General features: G+C 37.7%; 1 protein-coding gene across 2 annotated transcripts in view; it reads right to left on the bottom strand.

The window, feature by feature from the left end:
- Positions 1-2218: 2218 nt before the first annotated feature.
- Positions 2219-15996, bottom strand: part of PGR (progesterone receptor) — a 91174-nt gene continuing 77396 nt past the window's right edge. The window contains exons 5-8 of one of the 2 annotated variants that reach the window (XM_039338377.1): positions 15457-15601; positions 9003-9133; positions 5985-6142; positions 2219-2964 (exon numbers count right to left, since the gene is read on the bottom strand). In XM_039338377.1, the coding sequence (XP_039194311.1) occupies positions 2809-2964; positions 5985-6142; positions 9003-9133; positions 15457-15601 (590 nt within the window). In that variant the 3' untranslated portion in view covers positions 2219-2808. Of the gene's footprint in view, positions 2965-5984; positions 6143-9002; positions 9166-15456; positions 15602-15996 lie in introns of those variants that run through there. The other variant, XM_039338378.1, reaches the window with a different exon arrangement.

Raw genomic sequence — 15996 nt, 5'->3', positions numbered from 1 at the left:
GTATTTCCACAGAGTTTTGAGAAAAGCTGGGATGGTTTTGGCCCTGAGGTCAGTTGCAAAGTCTCCCTTGAGCAAGAACAAGAAACCAGTTCTTTGCCAGAGAGTAAAGCACCACTTCATAACAAAATCAGAAGTTTACTGGGTGAGCTGTAGATGTGACATCATGAATCAGACTTGGACAGGTTGCCTAGAATTATTCATTCCTTACTTTTCTTCTATCTTGTAAGGCTCTTGCAGACATAGAAAATGAGGGAGGAACCCCTAACACCCAAAAGATGATGGCAGGAATAATCCAGAATAATTACTTTCGTTAAAATTGCATCCCAAAGGCTTTAATTCAATATTGTGAAGCACTGTAGTGCAGTCTCTGCAGCAGTGCCTTTTTGATAATGGCACCCATCTTGTGAAATATTCCTGCCAATTAAAATTTGTTAAGTCTCTTATATTCAATTGCCACCTTTCTCATTCTGATGTGGTCCAGAAGAATCAAAGAATGTATCTCATCCTTAGGCAGTATGGTCAACCATGCTATTTTGGGATTAAGCAAAATTATGACAGATTTTGCTCTGTTGTACAAATATCTGAGCATCTTGCCTTCAGCTCCTAGTAGCGAAGTGAGATATAAATGTAATACACTGACATTACTTGGAGGAAAGATAAAATCCATGCATAATGTGAAAATAAAAAAATAGAACAGAAAAGAGTAACAGAGTTGGAAGGCCTTGGAGGTCATCTAGTCCAACCCCCTGCTCAGGCAGGAAACCCTATACCATTTCAGACAGATGGCTGTCCAATCTCTTCTTAAAAACTTTCAGTGTTGGAGCATTCACAGCTACTGGAGGTGGGTTGTTCCACTGATTAAAATTAATAACTCTTCGATATCACATTGTAAAGAGACTTTACACTTAAAAAAGATTAAGATTTGTATGAGTTGGCCTTTGTGCCCTAATTAGAGGAAATGGTGGAGGAGAAGCACCCGCCTCTGGAATAAAGACACATCATCACATTTTACTGGTGCCTTGGGATTATTCAAACAAGCCTCACTTTTCACTTCCTACTGGAAATGAAAGGCTCCTATCTTAAACATACATACCTTACTGCATGGGTCTTCAAACTTGGCCCTTTTATGATATGTGGACTTCAACTCCCAGAATTCCTCAGCCAGCTTGGCTGAGGAATTCTGGGAGTTGGTCCATACATCATAAAAGGGCCAAGTTTGAAGACCCCTTCCTTACTATCTCTATAGGAGACTTGAGTCTGAAATGGTTTCATATGCAGCTGCATTCATGAGGGTATCAACAAGTCAAAATAGCCATTGCTTATCATGTGATTGAAATTGCCATCATTAGTTTGTGACCCATGCTTGTTAAAGTGTTGGATTGAGATGAAGAGACCCAAATTCAGGTCCAGATGAATAAAGTCACTGGGTGACTTTAGATCTGACACTTTCTCAGCCTATACCCTACATAAGGGATCTGCAACCTCGACAACTTTAAGACTTGTGGATTTCAGCTCCCAGAATTCCTCAGCCAGCATAGCATAAGTCTTAAAGTTGTCAAGGTTGCAGACGCCTGCCCTACAGGGTGTTGTTATGGAGATAAAATGTTGAGGATCCCTGGTTAAGCCATCTTCAGTTCCTTGAGGAAAGGCAGAGTGTAAAACAAGGGGGATCAGTCACTGAGTTTATATGTTACAATAATCTATGGATTGCCTGTTGAATTAGCCAGTATTGGCTGGCTTCACAAAACACGTTAAGCTAGAAACTATGGCTAAGTTGAACAATGTACCAAATGGTTAAAATAAAACTGAACATCTCAGATTATGGCTTAATGTAATGTCTGAAGTTAGTCAGTTAGCTCCAACAAAATCAATACCCTTTCAGAGAAAATGCTTTTAAGGCAGGATAATTCCTACACTGTGATCTTTGTTTTGGATATCTGAAATGAAGAACCAAGTCAGAAATTCACTTTGCCTGTGCCAACCTATGGTGTGATCATTGATTCCAGGCAATAAATATAATTTGCTCACATTGTAAATACAATAGAAACAAAAATCCCATTTTGCAAATGTCCTTTTCTCAGGAGATGAAAAGTAAGACAAATTGAAAAAGTTAAGGGAATATATTCCGAGCATAGAAGATGATTTCTATTTTACTTTTACCATGTTCTGGCATATTTATATACATATACACATATAACCACACACAGAGAGACAGAAACGTAATAAAAGCTGAAGTTTTACTCCATTATAGCAATTTAAAAATGAATAATATGAAGGGAAAATGTACAAGGTGATTTCCTGTTCTTAAAAAAAACTTATCTTAAATGGATATCTGAGCAGAAATTTAATCAGGCCTATTATAAAACACTTCTTATGACAAGTATTGGTCATTTCTTGGGCAAAAAATACTTGCAAAGGAATAAAAAAAAGTTCATGATGTGTGAAACAGGCTCAGCAAGTAAAGGTTTGCAGCAAAGTGAACTGGCTCTAGATTTGGCCAGACACCAAAGAGGTCCATGAAATCAGTGTAAATTACCGATCCATGTTTGACCTCTCTCTGATTCAGTGTGTCACTCTAAGTATGACCAAATCCAGGTCTCATCCATAAAATGTAGGCATACAAAATGACACAGAATTGGGGATATCTCAACACTGCTAAATCTCATCCATCCCAAAAAATCTCCAACAATTTTTAAAAATACACAATTTCTGTATGTTATCTCTACAAATGAGGAAAGAGAGAGAGAGAGAAAGCAGACATAGGGGTGGGGTGGGGTGGGATTGTGGACAGACAGATGGAGAAGCAAGTCACTTTTTGTGAAAGAGAAGCGGTTTCACCATTCCTGCCAATATCTTTGGAAGCTGGGCAGCTATCACTTCTGACATCATCTCTGGGAATTCAACACTCAGCGTCCGGGACTGAAGAAATGTGTTGAGACAGTATAAGTGAAGTTGCTTCACAAGCTATATTAAAATAAAATAAGAGGGAGAGGAGGACAGAGGGAAGAGATAGAAATTATATCGCATTGGGTCAAATAGTCCCTGAGTTGTGCCCTTAACCTACATTTTTGTTTTGACATATACACTGAGTAAGCATGATGCCCAGCCAAAACGGGATTGCTTGCTGTAAATTAGTACCATGTTTGTGATTTGTAAACTAAGGTTTATTTTTTTTTTAGCAAAGGATGACTTAGTAGGGTTGTGTGAAAACTGAATGACACTCTTCCATATTGTTAATCACTGATTGGCAGGTGGCAATTTCTTACCAAAAATGTGTTAGATCTGACTCTACCAACCTAAACTGATCACTGGGTAATTACACAATAAAATCATTTGTGCAATATGTATATTATCAATTTGAAGTTCTAATGGTTTGTTACAAACCCAAGTGTCATTTATCCTTGCTATTCTGCTTTAAATCTCACTTATCTGATATTATCTGACCAAAGGCTGATGCAAATTGAATCTTGTAATACTCATTGAATCACAATTTAACCAACCACAGCATAGCTCAGGGAAGCGTTTCTTAAACTTGGTAGCTTTAAGATACATGGACTTCAATTCCCAGGTGGCTGGAGAATTCAGGGATTTGAAGTCCACACATCTTAAAGTTGCCAAGATTGAGAAACAATGGCTTAGGGTTCTGTGTGAACTAAACCCATATGGCCGTTTTTTGATTCAGTGTACCATATGAATCCAGAAAGCCTCCCAAAAGTTATAGTTAAATTATATGGGAATGCAAGCAGAACCAGCCACTTTGGCTTACTGAAATCATAGTATACAACTCCATTTGGAGCAAGAACAACATAGGAATACAATATTATTAATCCTAACACTTGTTTTTGGCAAGGGGAAGATTCAGGCAAGTCAAGGGCCATGCTGATCTATAACTGACATGCCAAAGGGCATGCTCCAGAAATGGAATCACGCCAGTACAAAAGCTAAATATTATACTCTGTTACTTATTCCATTTAACATTAATTAATGCCAAGCAATTAAGTCCAGCTGAAATGATTACAAACTGCCTAGCTTGAGTGATCAGGAAAAAAAAATAAACAGTCTAATTAAGCCTTGGATGACAGGCTTCCAGGAATTCTCAGAGCTGTGGGCTAAATTGAGAAATTGAGTGTACACTCACAAAAGAATGCCATTGTGAATTATTTTTGCATTGCTATTAGGAAAATTGCATAAGGTATCCAGGTGATCACCAGGTGTCGAGTTTAACTCCAGGGATATTCTTTACCTTTTAGAAACATTCAGTCAAAGCTAGTTTGGTTACTTTGCATACACTGTCGATTTCCCTAATTCTGTCACATTAAACCCTGCAATCTGAAGAGAATTAGGGGAATGAGTCTGGTCTCAGATTGTACAGTCTTCTCCATAACAGAATTTTCAACCTTCAGCACACTGGCTGGGAACTTCTGGAAGTTGAAGTCCACACATTTTAAAATCGCTGAGGCTGAAAAATGTTGTACTCGAGCAAAAGTATATAGCCATGCAGCTTCTCTTAGAAGAACAGCTGTGGTTGGGAAGTCCTTCACAAAATGTCATCTTGTGCACCAATTGCATCTGTTCCAGGACCACGGTGTCCTGTTCATAGTTGCTCACACCTTAACTACCTTCAGATTGGATTATTGCAATTTGGTCCACATGGGCCTGCCCACATGGGCATCCAAAAGCTTCATTTGATTGAGGTTTCTAGGGGAGGTATGGTGAACTAAAGATGGCTCTGTGAAAGGAGAGCTGATGACTCTACTTAGATCAAGGAACCAGTGAGTAAAGAAGTCCCTTGAAATCTCTCCAGATAAAAGAGGATGTGATATTGCCCACATGTTTTCCAAACAGCTGCTCCTTGCAGGAAACTGCAGGACAATGGTTTTCTGTGGGTTTGAGCAGTAGGAGATTTCAGATGCAACAATCTTGCTTGCAGCTGTGATAGAGACTTTTAAAGGACACTAAGTTCTCAAATTTCACTTTCCAATCACTTTTGGAAAAGCTAATTGCTTATTAGCTAATTCTAAACTACTAGGACCTTTGGTCTGAAAATTTGAAAATGCTAGGTGAGTCTTTCAGTCCTGAATGAAAGAAAATTTTAATCATAAACTTAAGAATTTAAAACATCTGAAATAAACAGCAAAAAGCTAAATAAGATTTTGATCTTAGAAAGTTATAAATGAACTAAGTGTCTGCATAAAATTGGAACGTAAAAACTTTTACAATGAGATTTTGGAATTAATTATAAAGAACACTTTCTTGTGGGACATAGATCCTGTTTTGGTTTTTACAAAAGATAACAGAAATAAGCAATTCCATTAGTTTCAAAAATTGGACATTAAGAGGTGACTAAAGTTTACAGTAAATAAAATATTTACAAGCCTGTAGAATGTTTCAGAATACTATAACAGTAAAAATACTGAAAAAGTTTTAAAAAATGGAATCAGAAAATAGTAGTCACAATACCAACAATGTCAGTAATGGAGTCTGCTTCTATGGATAGACTAAGTTCAAAAGATGCTCTTAAAGAAATGGCAGATGTAGAACAAATTTTATCTGACAAGATAGAGATAGGATTGAAAACAGATTTACAATTGACAGGTCAAGAGAATAACTTAGAAAAGGGATCTGAAATTTAACTACGAATGATTATAATGAAATATTATTATTGTGCTGATATAGAATTTTCTTCTATGTGTACACCTTTGTGAATATATGCACAGTTTTGTTTCTTTTTCTAGTATTTTCCATATCCTTATTTTTATTTTCTTTGTAACTCCAACCAATTGTTTACCTTTTTTCCTTTTCATTGTTTTTTTTTCCAACTGATAAAAGCAAAACAAAAAATAAATAAAGGGAAGAGATTCATTTACTTCTCCGTTCTCTACAGTATCAGACCATCTGGCACAAAACAAGAGTAATATTACAGTTCCTGAGATAGTACAAAATTATATTACATCATTATAATATAATTATAAAATAAAACTTACATCATGCATGGCGTCCATAAGCTTTGTGAGCTGGTAGAAACGTTGAGAACTGGCTACAACCCCTTTCTGTCGCAGTCCAATTGCTTTGACCAGCTCTCTGATGTAACTGGATCTCATATCATCAAACTGGTTTTGGCTTCTGAGTCCTTCCAAAGGAACTTTGTTTTGGGGGGTAGGAAAGGATATTTTTACCTCTGAAGCTCAAATTTCAAGCAATAGAAATACACTGTTGTCTCAAATGCATTCAGACTCAACCATTTTGAAACATGTAACTTTAATGCTTGAATCAAATTCCTGTACTGATTCCTAGTAATCATAAAACAGAGACAATCTTTTTATTGCTATTATATTTTACCACAGTTAAGATCACAAGTAAGGTGTGCGAATGAATGACAAAAAAACTAGTTGAACTAAGCATTAAGCAATTTGAGCTTGTCTCTGATTACTTAAGGGCCAACTAACTCAGACATGACAAGAGAGAATGGTCCCTATAGTGCAAGCTGTCATTCCCCCCCCCCCCCGCGCGGCATTACTTGCAATGTAGAAATGCAAATCTCAAGTAAGTGCCTTGCCAGTGGTCCTTGACTTACGACTATAAATTGGGACCGATATTGTCATCATAAGTCAGAGTAATTGTAAAATGAGTTGTCACATGACCACACCAATTTATGAAGCAATCCCAGCATTCTCCATTGTGGATGATAAGTGAACACTCAGCCTAATTCAAGCCATTCTGAGCTTGGTCCTCCCCAGCCCCAAGCCTGAGTAAGATAAGAGACTGCCTTCAACTCCCTCCCCAATCGCTTTTGGATGTCTTGTACCCTGCCTTGCAGGATAGCAAGCAACCTCAAAATGTGCAGGTCTGGGGCTGCTTGTCATGCCCCAGGAAGCCTCAGCTCTCCCAGCCCACCCCAGCAAGCCCCAGCTTCCTTCTTACCCCAATCCCATGTGCTCTCCAGCCCAGCAAGCTTCAGCAAGCATTCCTTTGCTCCCCAGTCTGGACTAGCATGCACCAGAAAGCATTTCTTCACCCAGCTGTCTTCTCTCCCAGTTCCCTGCAGGGACCTTTCACATTTTGCTGTCTCCTTTTTGGATCCAGTTTCTCTAGTGAAAGTTTCCCACTTTTTCCCCCTTGTTTTTAAAGCACTATCATCATAAAGCTACACAGTCTTCAGAATGCCTTTGGAAAGAGAGCATAGTTTTCTGAACACTGCACTGTCTTTGAAAAGCTGCACTGTCTTTGGAACAAAACATTGTGTAGACAGCACAATTTTCCAAAGTCTTTGGAAATAAGGAAAAAAGGTAGGAAAACAGGAAACATTTGCTGGATAAGCTAAGTCCGAAAATGGACAAGGGCAACAATCCAGATCTCTAGTTGTTGTTTTTCAGATTGCTGATTTATTAACCCAAGACATAAATTTAACATGGAGCATATTTTTAGAAGATTTCAGATTCCCAGTCTGCAATTCATTGTCTTTTCTCTCATCAATAATTTACTGTGAATTTTCCCTTACTTTGGAATGGAAGGGAAGGGAAGGGAAGGGAAGGGAAGGGAAGAGAAGAGAAGAGAAGAGAAGAGAAGAGAAGAGAAGAGAAGAGAAGAGAAGAGAAGAGAAGAGAAGAGAAGAGAAGAGAAGAGAAGAGAATAGTGCTGTAAGGGACCTTGGAGGACTTCAAGTCCAGCCCCTGCTCAAGCAGGAGAACCTTTACCAGGTTGCTTATCTCTTTGATAAGTTTCCAACTATTGTTTCTCATCCTGCCCTCCGGCGCTTTGGAGAATAACGTGACCCCCTCTTCTTTGTGGCAGCCCCTCAAGTACTGGAACACTGCTACCATGTCTCCCCTCTTTCTTCTTTTCTTTAGACTAGCCAGATACAAGTCCTGCAGCCGTTCTTGGAGCAATAGGTTATTACATTGGGGGGGGGGAGAAATCACCAATCTTTGGTTGTTTTTGTTTGTGTTCTGCTTAAGAGTTTACTTATTTGAAACATTTATATAACCTTTATATTTATATTCAAGATACTTTATAACCAGTCACATTATTGTTGTTGTTATTGTTGTTGTTACATTTTCACAACATGATCCCCACTACCTCAGCCCTTTATTGTGATCCAAAAACGATGATACATATGAGAAGAAAATGTAGACTATCTACCCCCCCCCCAAGAGGAGAAGTCTCCTCCTTTTGATTCCCCTGAGCCTGAGATCATGGCTTTTCCATTTCATTAGAGATAAAGAGCAATTAAATCCTTAATCATATCTCCATGCAGCAGATTGAAACCGCTGCAAAATTAACAAGACCACTTTCCAAGAGCGATGGACACTATGGCCTTATTTGCACAATGCAGTGCAGCCCTTTGGATTCAAATGCAGAGTCCTTTGGAACACACAGAATCTTTAAAGCCTACAAGTCTTCAACGTAGCTGTGTCTTTTCCAGGACTCTGCTGTAGCTGAAGAGGACAGTTGTGCCATTCCAAGAAAAGACACAGCTTCTTAAAACAGTTGCAGACAGGAGCTACCTATATTTTTCCAAGTGCCTTCTCAGCCCTTATTTAAGTATCATACCTTATTCAAAGTGCTGGTATCCTGAGTCCAACAGCGGCAGAGCATTGGACTATCAGATATCACCTTGCAATGGTTTAATCCATGTGGACATCTGAAGAAGTCCACCCCACCTCACCAGCAACAGAGGATTAGGGGGAAATAGACCGCACAGCACTTCTTTGTATTTTTTAATAGATATGCACTTTTTTTAACCTGCTTGAAACCTTTTGCTCTGGGTGGATCATAAAACTGGAAATGCATGCATGCATCCATTCATCCATCAATCCTCTGCTTTGATTAGCAGATAATTTGCACAAGACCTTCTGCACAGAACAGGCCAGCCCCACAACAGGATTCTGTAATGTTATTGAAAACTCTGCTTCTTTTCATCCAGGCACCTGGTTCAGTGAAACAGGTACAACTTAACAATGATTTTGCTCAAAGAAGGGGAAAAAAAGGCAGATGTGGCTTACTTGTATTCAGGAGGACCAAGGCTTTCATGCAAAGGAACTCTTCACTGCTTACTTGTAGCTTGACAAACTCTTGTGGAATTTGCCACATGGTCAGGCACACGGAATAGAACGATGATTCTTTCATCCTCTCTCTTCGCATCCCCCCAGAAAAGAAAAGCAAAAGCTAAAAAAACAAGTATAAAGCCTGTGGGTTCTTTAAGGTCCTCACTTTGCAATATGGTACTACTTGGAATATAATTCTTATAGCAAGTCAGAATCAAGATTCAGAGACAAGAAGGCTAAGCTGAGAAGATTATCTTCAACCAACATTTTTTAATCAAGAGAATCCATCTTCTTTCCTGGGGAAGAAGCTGCATTAACTATTCTTGTAGACCTCAAGCTTGTTTATACATATACAGTGGTGAGATTCAGCCAATTCGCACCACTTCGGCAGAACCGGTAGCTAATTTTTTGTTGCCCAGGCCCAGAATGGACTTCCGGAAGCGGCATCCACACAGAAAACCAGTTGTTCACATATTTGAATCCCACCACTTCATACATAAGTCCCCATTCCAGTAATAATCCAGAAGTTTAGAATTATAAAGGTGATGTCTGGATCCACAGATAGTCCTTGTTAGAAAATTTTAATTTCTCTATTAGTGAAAAAATAAATCAGAAGATCTCACAGTTGACTGCATTTAACTGATTCAAATAAATTTCTTTATATTCATATCAAAATATTTACAATACCATACATTCTTCTTTACAGCAACATAGCTCAATGAAGACTTCTTACAGAGAGATACAGAGACAAATCTGAGACTGAAAATTCAACTTCTAACTCAATACCTTTTGCACAGACTCAGTAGCACTTTTTTCACTGGCTGACTGAGTTACCACATGACTCTTCCTGCTCATGAATATTCCAACACTCCTCCCTTCATGACAGAGAGAGACATCAGACCTATTGACTTAATACGTTCTCCATAGTGAACATCACCCAATGGTTAGTCATCATGTCTGCCAAATTATCTTCAGAACAATGATATAAACTAATCATTTTTTTCTTTTACAGCTTCCCCGACATTACAGTACTTAATGTCTACATGTTTACTTCTGTTCTTCACCCTGTCACCAGTTGCCATTTTTATACAGGCAGTATTGTCTTCAAATACCTTTACAGATACTTTTACATTAATATTTAAATTTTGCAAGAACTGTACATACCATGTTACTTCAGAACACAATTCAGATAAAGCAATAACTCTGCTTCCACTGTTGAAATAGCAACAGTTGTTTGTTTTCTGGATTTCCATCAAATCAGAGTCCCTCCAAACAATATTATAATACCAGAATTTGATTTCCTTGTGTTTATGTCATTTGCATAGTCACTATCGACATAACACTTTAATTTCAATTCCTCAGTAATCTGTATTTGAAGACCCAAATTTATAGTTCCCTTTAAATATCTGAGAACCCTTTTTACACCCATCCAATGTAACTTTGTAGGTGCAGCAGTAAAACGACTCAAAATGCTTACTGCGCAAGCTATGTCTGGTCTGGACCACTGTGATAGATATAACAAACTCCCTATTGCTGAGTGATATATCTCTTGATCACAGGTTTCACCTTTGTCCGCACTTAAACTATTATAAAAATCCATACTCATGGGTATGGGAGCAGTATTGCAATCTTTCATATTATATTTTTCCAATAACTGCTCAATTTTTCTCCTTTGACTGAGAATGTAACCACCTTTTTCATTTTTCTGTATCTCTACACCAAGATATTTTTTTTATTTCTCCCAAATTCTTTAATTGTGAAAAACCTTGTGCCACTAACCTGGCCTTATACTGTACATCATTATTTGGCAATATCTTTTTCTTATATACGCACTTATAACCCACAGCTTTGGTTCCCTGTGGCAAAGTCATTGATTTAAATACTTCATGGTCTCCCATGGATTTCATCTCTTTATCCATGGCCTCCTTCCATCTTTCTTGTTCAGCTTTTGGTAATGCCAACACTTCTTTATAACTTCTTGGCTCATACCACACATTGCAAACCTTTACCTTGCTGGCAGAATACCTGTCAGGCAGAATTCCTTTATTACATCACTCTGACCTACATGGTATTAACTACTCCTGTGTCTCAAATCTTTCTGGTTTCATGTCTTGTTCAGCCTCTCCTCCCTGAACATTGACATTTTCAATAATCATTTTTCCATCATTAGATGAGTTGTTGTCATTAAATAGATCACCATCATTAAGTGAAACATACCCAGAATTTGCATTAATTCTGTCCCAATTTTGTTCTGCAAAATTAGCAGACCTTGAAATTACAATTCTTTTACTTCCATCGCTAAAGCGATATCCTTTTGACCCTGGCTCATAGCCCACAAACCTGAGCTTTCTTGCCTTTTGCTGTCCCTTTCTTCTGATTGCTTTTGGAATATGTATCCATGCAGTACTTCCAAAAATTCTCAAATGTGCCAGTGATGGCTTTCTCCCATATAGAATGGCATATGGAGTATTATTAATGGAGGAATTCCACAGCCTGTTAACTAAATAATTGGCAGTCAATATGGCTTCTCCCCAATATGACCTGCTCATACTAGAATCCTCTAATAATGAATCCTTCATTGTTTGCAAAACATCATTCCTTCTTTCAGCTACACCATTCTCTGCTGCTGTGTAAGGATTTGTACATCTGTGTCTTATTCCCAACTGCCCCAGCCATTGTTGGAATTTAGTTGGCATAAATTCAGAACCTCTGTCAGTTTGCAACTGACACACTTGTTGTCTGTACCTTCTCTCTACAAAACTTATCCACTGTTTGAATTGTTGTAGCACCTTTGTCTTTCCTCTAAGCAAGTAGCAAAAACTATACTTGCTATAATCATCAACAATTACTAGTGCATATTTTGCTCCTCCCAAACTGGCTTGCACAGGTCCCACCAGATCTGCATGGACCAGCTCTAGAGCTCTTTTTGTTTGTCTTGTGCTATATTTACTAACTGGGAATGCTTTTGACTTCGATGCTTTGCATACTGCACAGTCCAAATATGTTTTGCATCCCTTCAAATTTAGCCCTTCTGCAAACTCTTGCATTTGCTGCAAAACTTTAAAGCTTGCATGGCCAAGTCTTCTATGTAGAAGATGAACACATGAATCGTGCTCTGCAACTTTCTTAAATATATGGGAATATTGAACCTTTTGTCCCTGCAATACATATAGATTATCTTCCTTTATGCCTTCTGCACAAATATTCCCATTCCTTTTAATGAGACACTTCCCATTTACAAAAATGGTCTCAAAACCTTGTTTGTTTAAATTAGACACACTTAACAAATTATGTTCCATCTCAGGTACACAAAGCACATAGGTAAACTTTGATTCCAAATATGGAATTTTTACATCGCCTCTTCCGATGACTTTTGCTCTCTGGCCATTTGCCAAAGCCACAGCTTCTTGTGCTACTGGAACAAACCTGCAAAATAATTCAGAGTCATTAACAATTGTTTGACTTGCCCCACTATCTATTAGCCACTTGTCTCTGTTGTTGTTATAACAAACTTCTGCAACACCAAAATGTTCCTTTTGCAAATCAGTCTTTGTTGCTTGCACAAATGTCCTTCACTGCAAATTGTTCCTCTGCAAACAGTTCCTTTTCAGATGTGTGTTTGCTCCACAAATGTAGCAATTCTTTTCTTGCTGAGCTCTCTGCTTGCAAAATCTCTCTTTTGACGCAACTTGGTCCCATCTGCCCCTTGTTTCTTCTCTGGAGACTTGCAGTCTCGACCCCCTCCTCAGGAATTTCACCTCCTCATGGCTGTTCCTAAAATGTTGCTTTTCTTCTTCATTAAGCAAACATGCCTTTAAAGCCTCAAAATTTAAGTCTTGCTCTTCTTTACACTCAAATATCACAGAAACTGTGTCTCAGGTTTTATCTAAACTATTCAACACCAATAAAACCTCCTGGGATTCAGGGAATTTAACCCCACGTTGTTCTAAGTCCAAAAATAAACTTTGCATTTTATTTAAATGCTGTTCCACAAATTCACCTGGTTGCAAACAGGCCCTGTAAAGTTTTCTTGACAATTGCACTATATTGCATGCAGAAACATTCATGTGCACAGCTCTCAACTTCAACCAAATCTCCTTTGCAATCTTTAAATTTGCAACATTTAGAAATTGTTCATCATCTAAATTCAAGATGAGATAAGCCATTGCTTGATCATGACTTTTCTGATCAGCAGCTGCAAACACTTGTGGATTTTCTATGATATACCACAGCTCTTTTGCTTTGAGCAAACATTCCATTTTAGCAGCCCACACAATGTAATTCTTCTGGCCCAAACGAGGCACAGAATTTTCCTTAAATTCCATTGCAGCCATTCTGCTAATTCTGCATTGTTCTTATACTTTCTAAACACAGGCAATTTCTTCCAGCTATAAATTACAATGCAGTCCTTAGTAAGCTCTGGGCCCATAACCTGTTAGAGAATTTTAATTTCTCTATTGGTAAAAAAAATAAATCAGAAGCTCTCACAGTTGACTGCATTTAGCTGATTCAAATAAATTTCTTTATATTCATATCAAAATATTTACAACACCATACATTCTTCTTTACAGCAACATAGCTCAATGAAGACTTCTTACAGAGAGATACAGAGACAAACCTGAGACTGAAAATTCAACTTCTAACTCAATACCTTTTGCACAGACTCAGTAGCACTTTCTTCACATTGGCTGACTGAGTTACCACATGACTCCTCCTGCTCATGAATATTCCAACAGTCCTCAACTTACAACCATTTGTTCAGTGATTGTTTGAAGTTACAAAGGCACAGAAAAAAGTGACTTATGAACATTTTTCACATTTAGGATCATTGCACCCTCCTCCAAATTTTGATTTTGTGATCAAAATTTTGCTCAAGTAATAAATTGAGGACTACCTGTATATTTTTTAATAAGTTGCAGGAAATGTCAGAATAAGTACACATCGAATAAAATAAGAGGAATTTAAATATATTAACTTTCAATTAGTCAAAATTTAATTTTACTGTTACTTTTCATACTTCTGGTTTTGTTTTGTTTTTTTTAAAAAATATTTTGTAGCCGCTTGACATTGTGCCTAGTGGATAATATAGACATGCTGGAAGCTGTAGTACCAACATATCAGAGGTAGGTTTTTTTATATACAAGTTCTGCTTACTTAACATATGTATATCTTTGTATACATAATATTCTGTCATTCTTGTCCAGAAGCAATATAGTAATGAACTGCATCAGAAGAGGACCAACAAAGAAAAAACTGGGATGCTTAAGGTCATTCATCTCAACCAGACTACGACACAATGCTACTTCTGAGTGATACTGCCTTCCAATTATAAGAATCTGAGCTGTTCTCAGATCTAGCCATTATTTTGAAGATCCAAGAGGTTTCCATGATTTGAAGATACTTTTATTAGTCAGAATAACAGAGTTGGAAGGGATCTAGTCTAACCCCCTGCTCAAGCAGGAAACCCTATGCCATTTCAGACAAATGGTTGTCCAATCTTTTTCAAAACTTCCTATGTTGGAGCACCCACAACTTCTGGAGGCAAGTCATTCCACTGATTAATTATTATAAGTATCAGAAAATTTATCTTTATTTCTAGGTTGTTTCTCTCCTTGATTAGTTTCCATCCACTGCTTCTTATCTTGCCTTCAGGTACTTTGGAAAATAGATTGACCCCCCTTTTCTCTGTGGCAACCCTTTAGATATTGGAACATTGATATCATGTCACCCTAGTTGTTTTAATTAAATTAGACATACCCAATTTCTGCAACCATTCTTCCTATGTGTTAGCCTCCAGACCCCTAATCATCTTTGTTCTCTTCTCTGCACTCTTTCTAGAGTCAAGCAAATTCCCACTTCAGAATCTCTCCTGATCTGAGACAGTCAATGATCAATACACTGCACATAACCTGCTCATAGGAGCATTACATAATTAATATGATAAAGCATCAAAATCAAAGTCTCTTCCAAAACGTACATAGCCATGTGCTTAATTCCCAGTCCATTAGTTTAAAACTGTTTTCTGCTAGTGAATCACGTAAAATATCGATCAAATTATCAACTCAACAAATGAAAACTCTGCTTTATTTATCTCAATAATTCCTTGTCTTGATAATAGTTCTCTAATTCCTAACACACTCTTAATATAACACTGGAGACTGAATTGCTTTAATGACAATGCTGTACTGTTAAACCATTTCAGATGTTTAGAGCTACAACTTGGGAGAAATAATATATAAATAAGGAAAGCAAGAGAAAAATTTAAGATTAACAGGGACTTTGGTTGTTTTTATTGGAATATCATTGTTTATCTTTTATTTTGAACTGTTGCCCCCCCCTAAAGTTTTATAAATACAAAAACAGAATATTAATTGAAAAAATGAACATGTACAACACCATAAATCATACTTACTCATTTAATATTAGATCAGGAGCAAAGTACAGCATTTGACCACTGACATGTTTATATGATCTCCATCCCAGCCCAAAGGCCATTAGACTCATCCATGAATATTGGATAAGAGTTATCTGGTCATCAATATGCAAGTTCCGGAATCCTAGAAAGAAAAAAAGGAAGAGGGATGCTGAATATGTAACGAGATTTTGTCACATTTTTGATTTACTATCATATATGACAAGCAGGCTCCGCTCACTTAGCTTAGACTAGGCCAGTGTTTCAGTGTTGTCAACTTTAAGATGTGTGGACTTCAACTCCCAGAATTCCTTAGTCAGGATGTTGGGGGAATTGAAGACTTCTGGGAGTTGAAGTTTACATACCTTAAAATGGCCAAAGTTGTATTGTTACCACAGAAGAAGTTGCACATACTTAGGAAATAAGAGGACCACACTATAATCTCCTTTTTCTCCTGGCGTAGAATCCACACAGAAACAGTAATTAGGGTGCATCTTAGAGTGACACTAAATTCAGGAATCACCCAGAAAAAATCAAGTT

This window comes from Crotalus tigris, unplaced genomic scaffold (assembly GCF_016545835.1).
Source record: "Crotalus tigris isolate CLP2741 ecotype Arizona unplaced genomic scaffold, ASM1654583v1 scf7180000017698.756297, whole genome shotgun sequence".
In the NCBI taxonomy this organism is placed as follows: Eukaryota; Metazoa; Chordata; class Lepidosauria; order Squamata; family Viperidae; genus Crotalus; species Crotalus tigris.
This window is presented reverse-complemented; position numbering and strand designations above follow the sequence as displayed.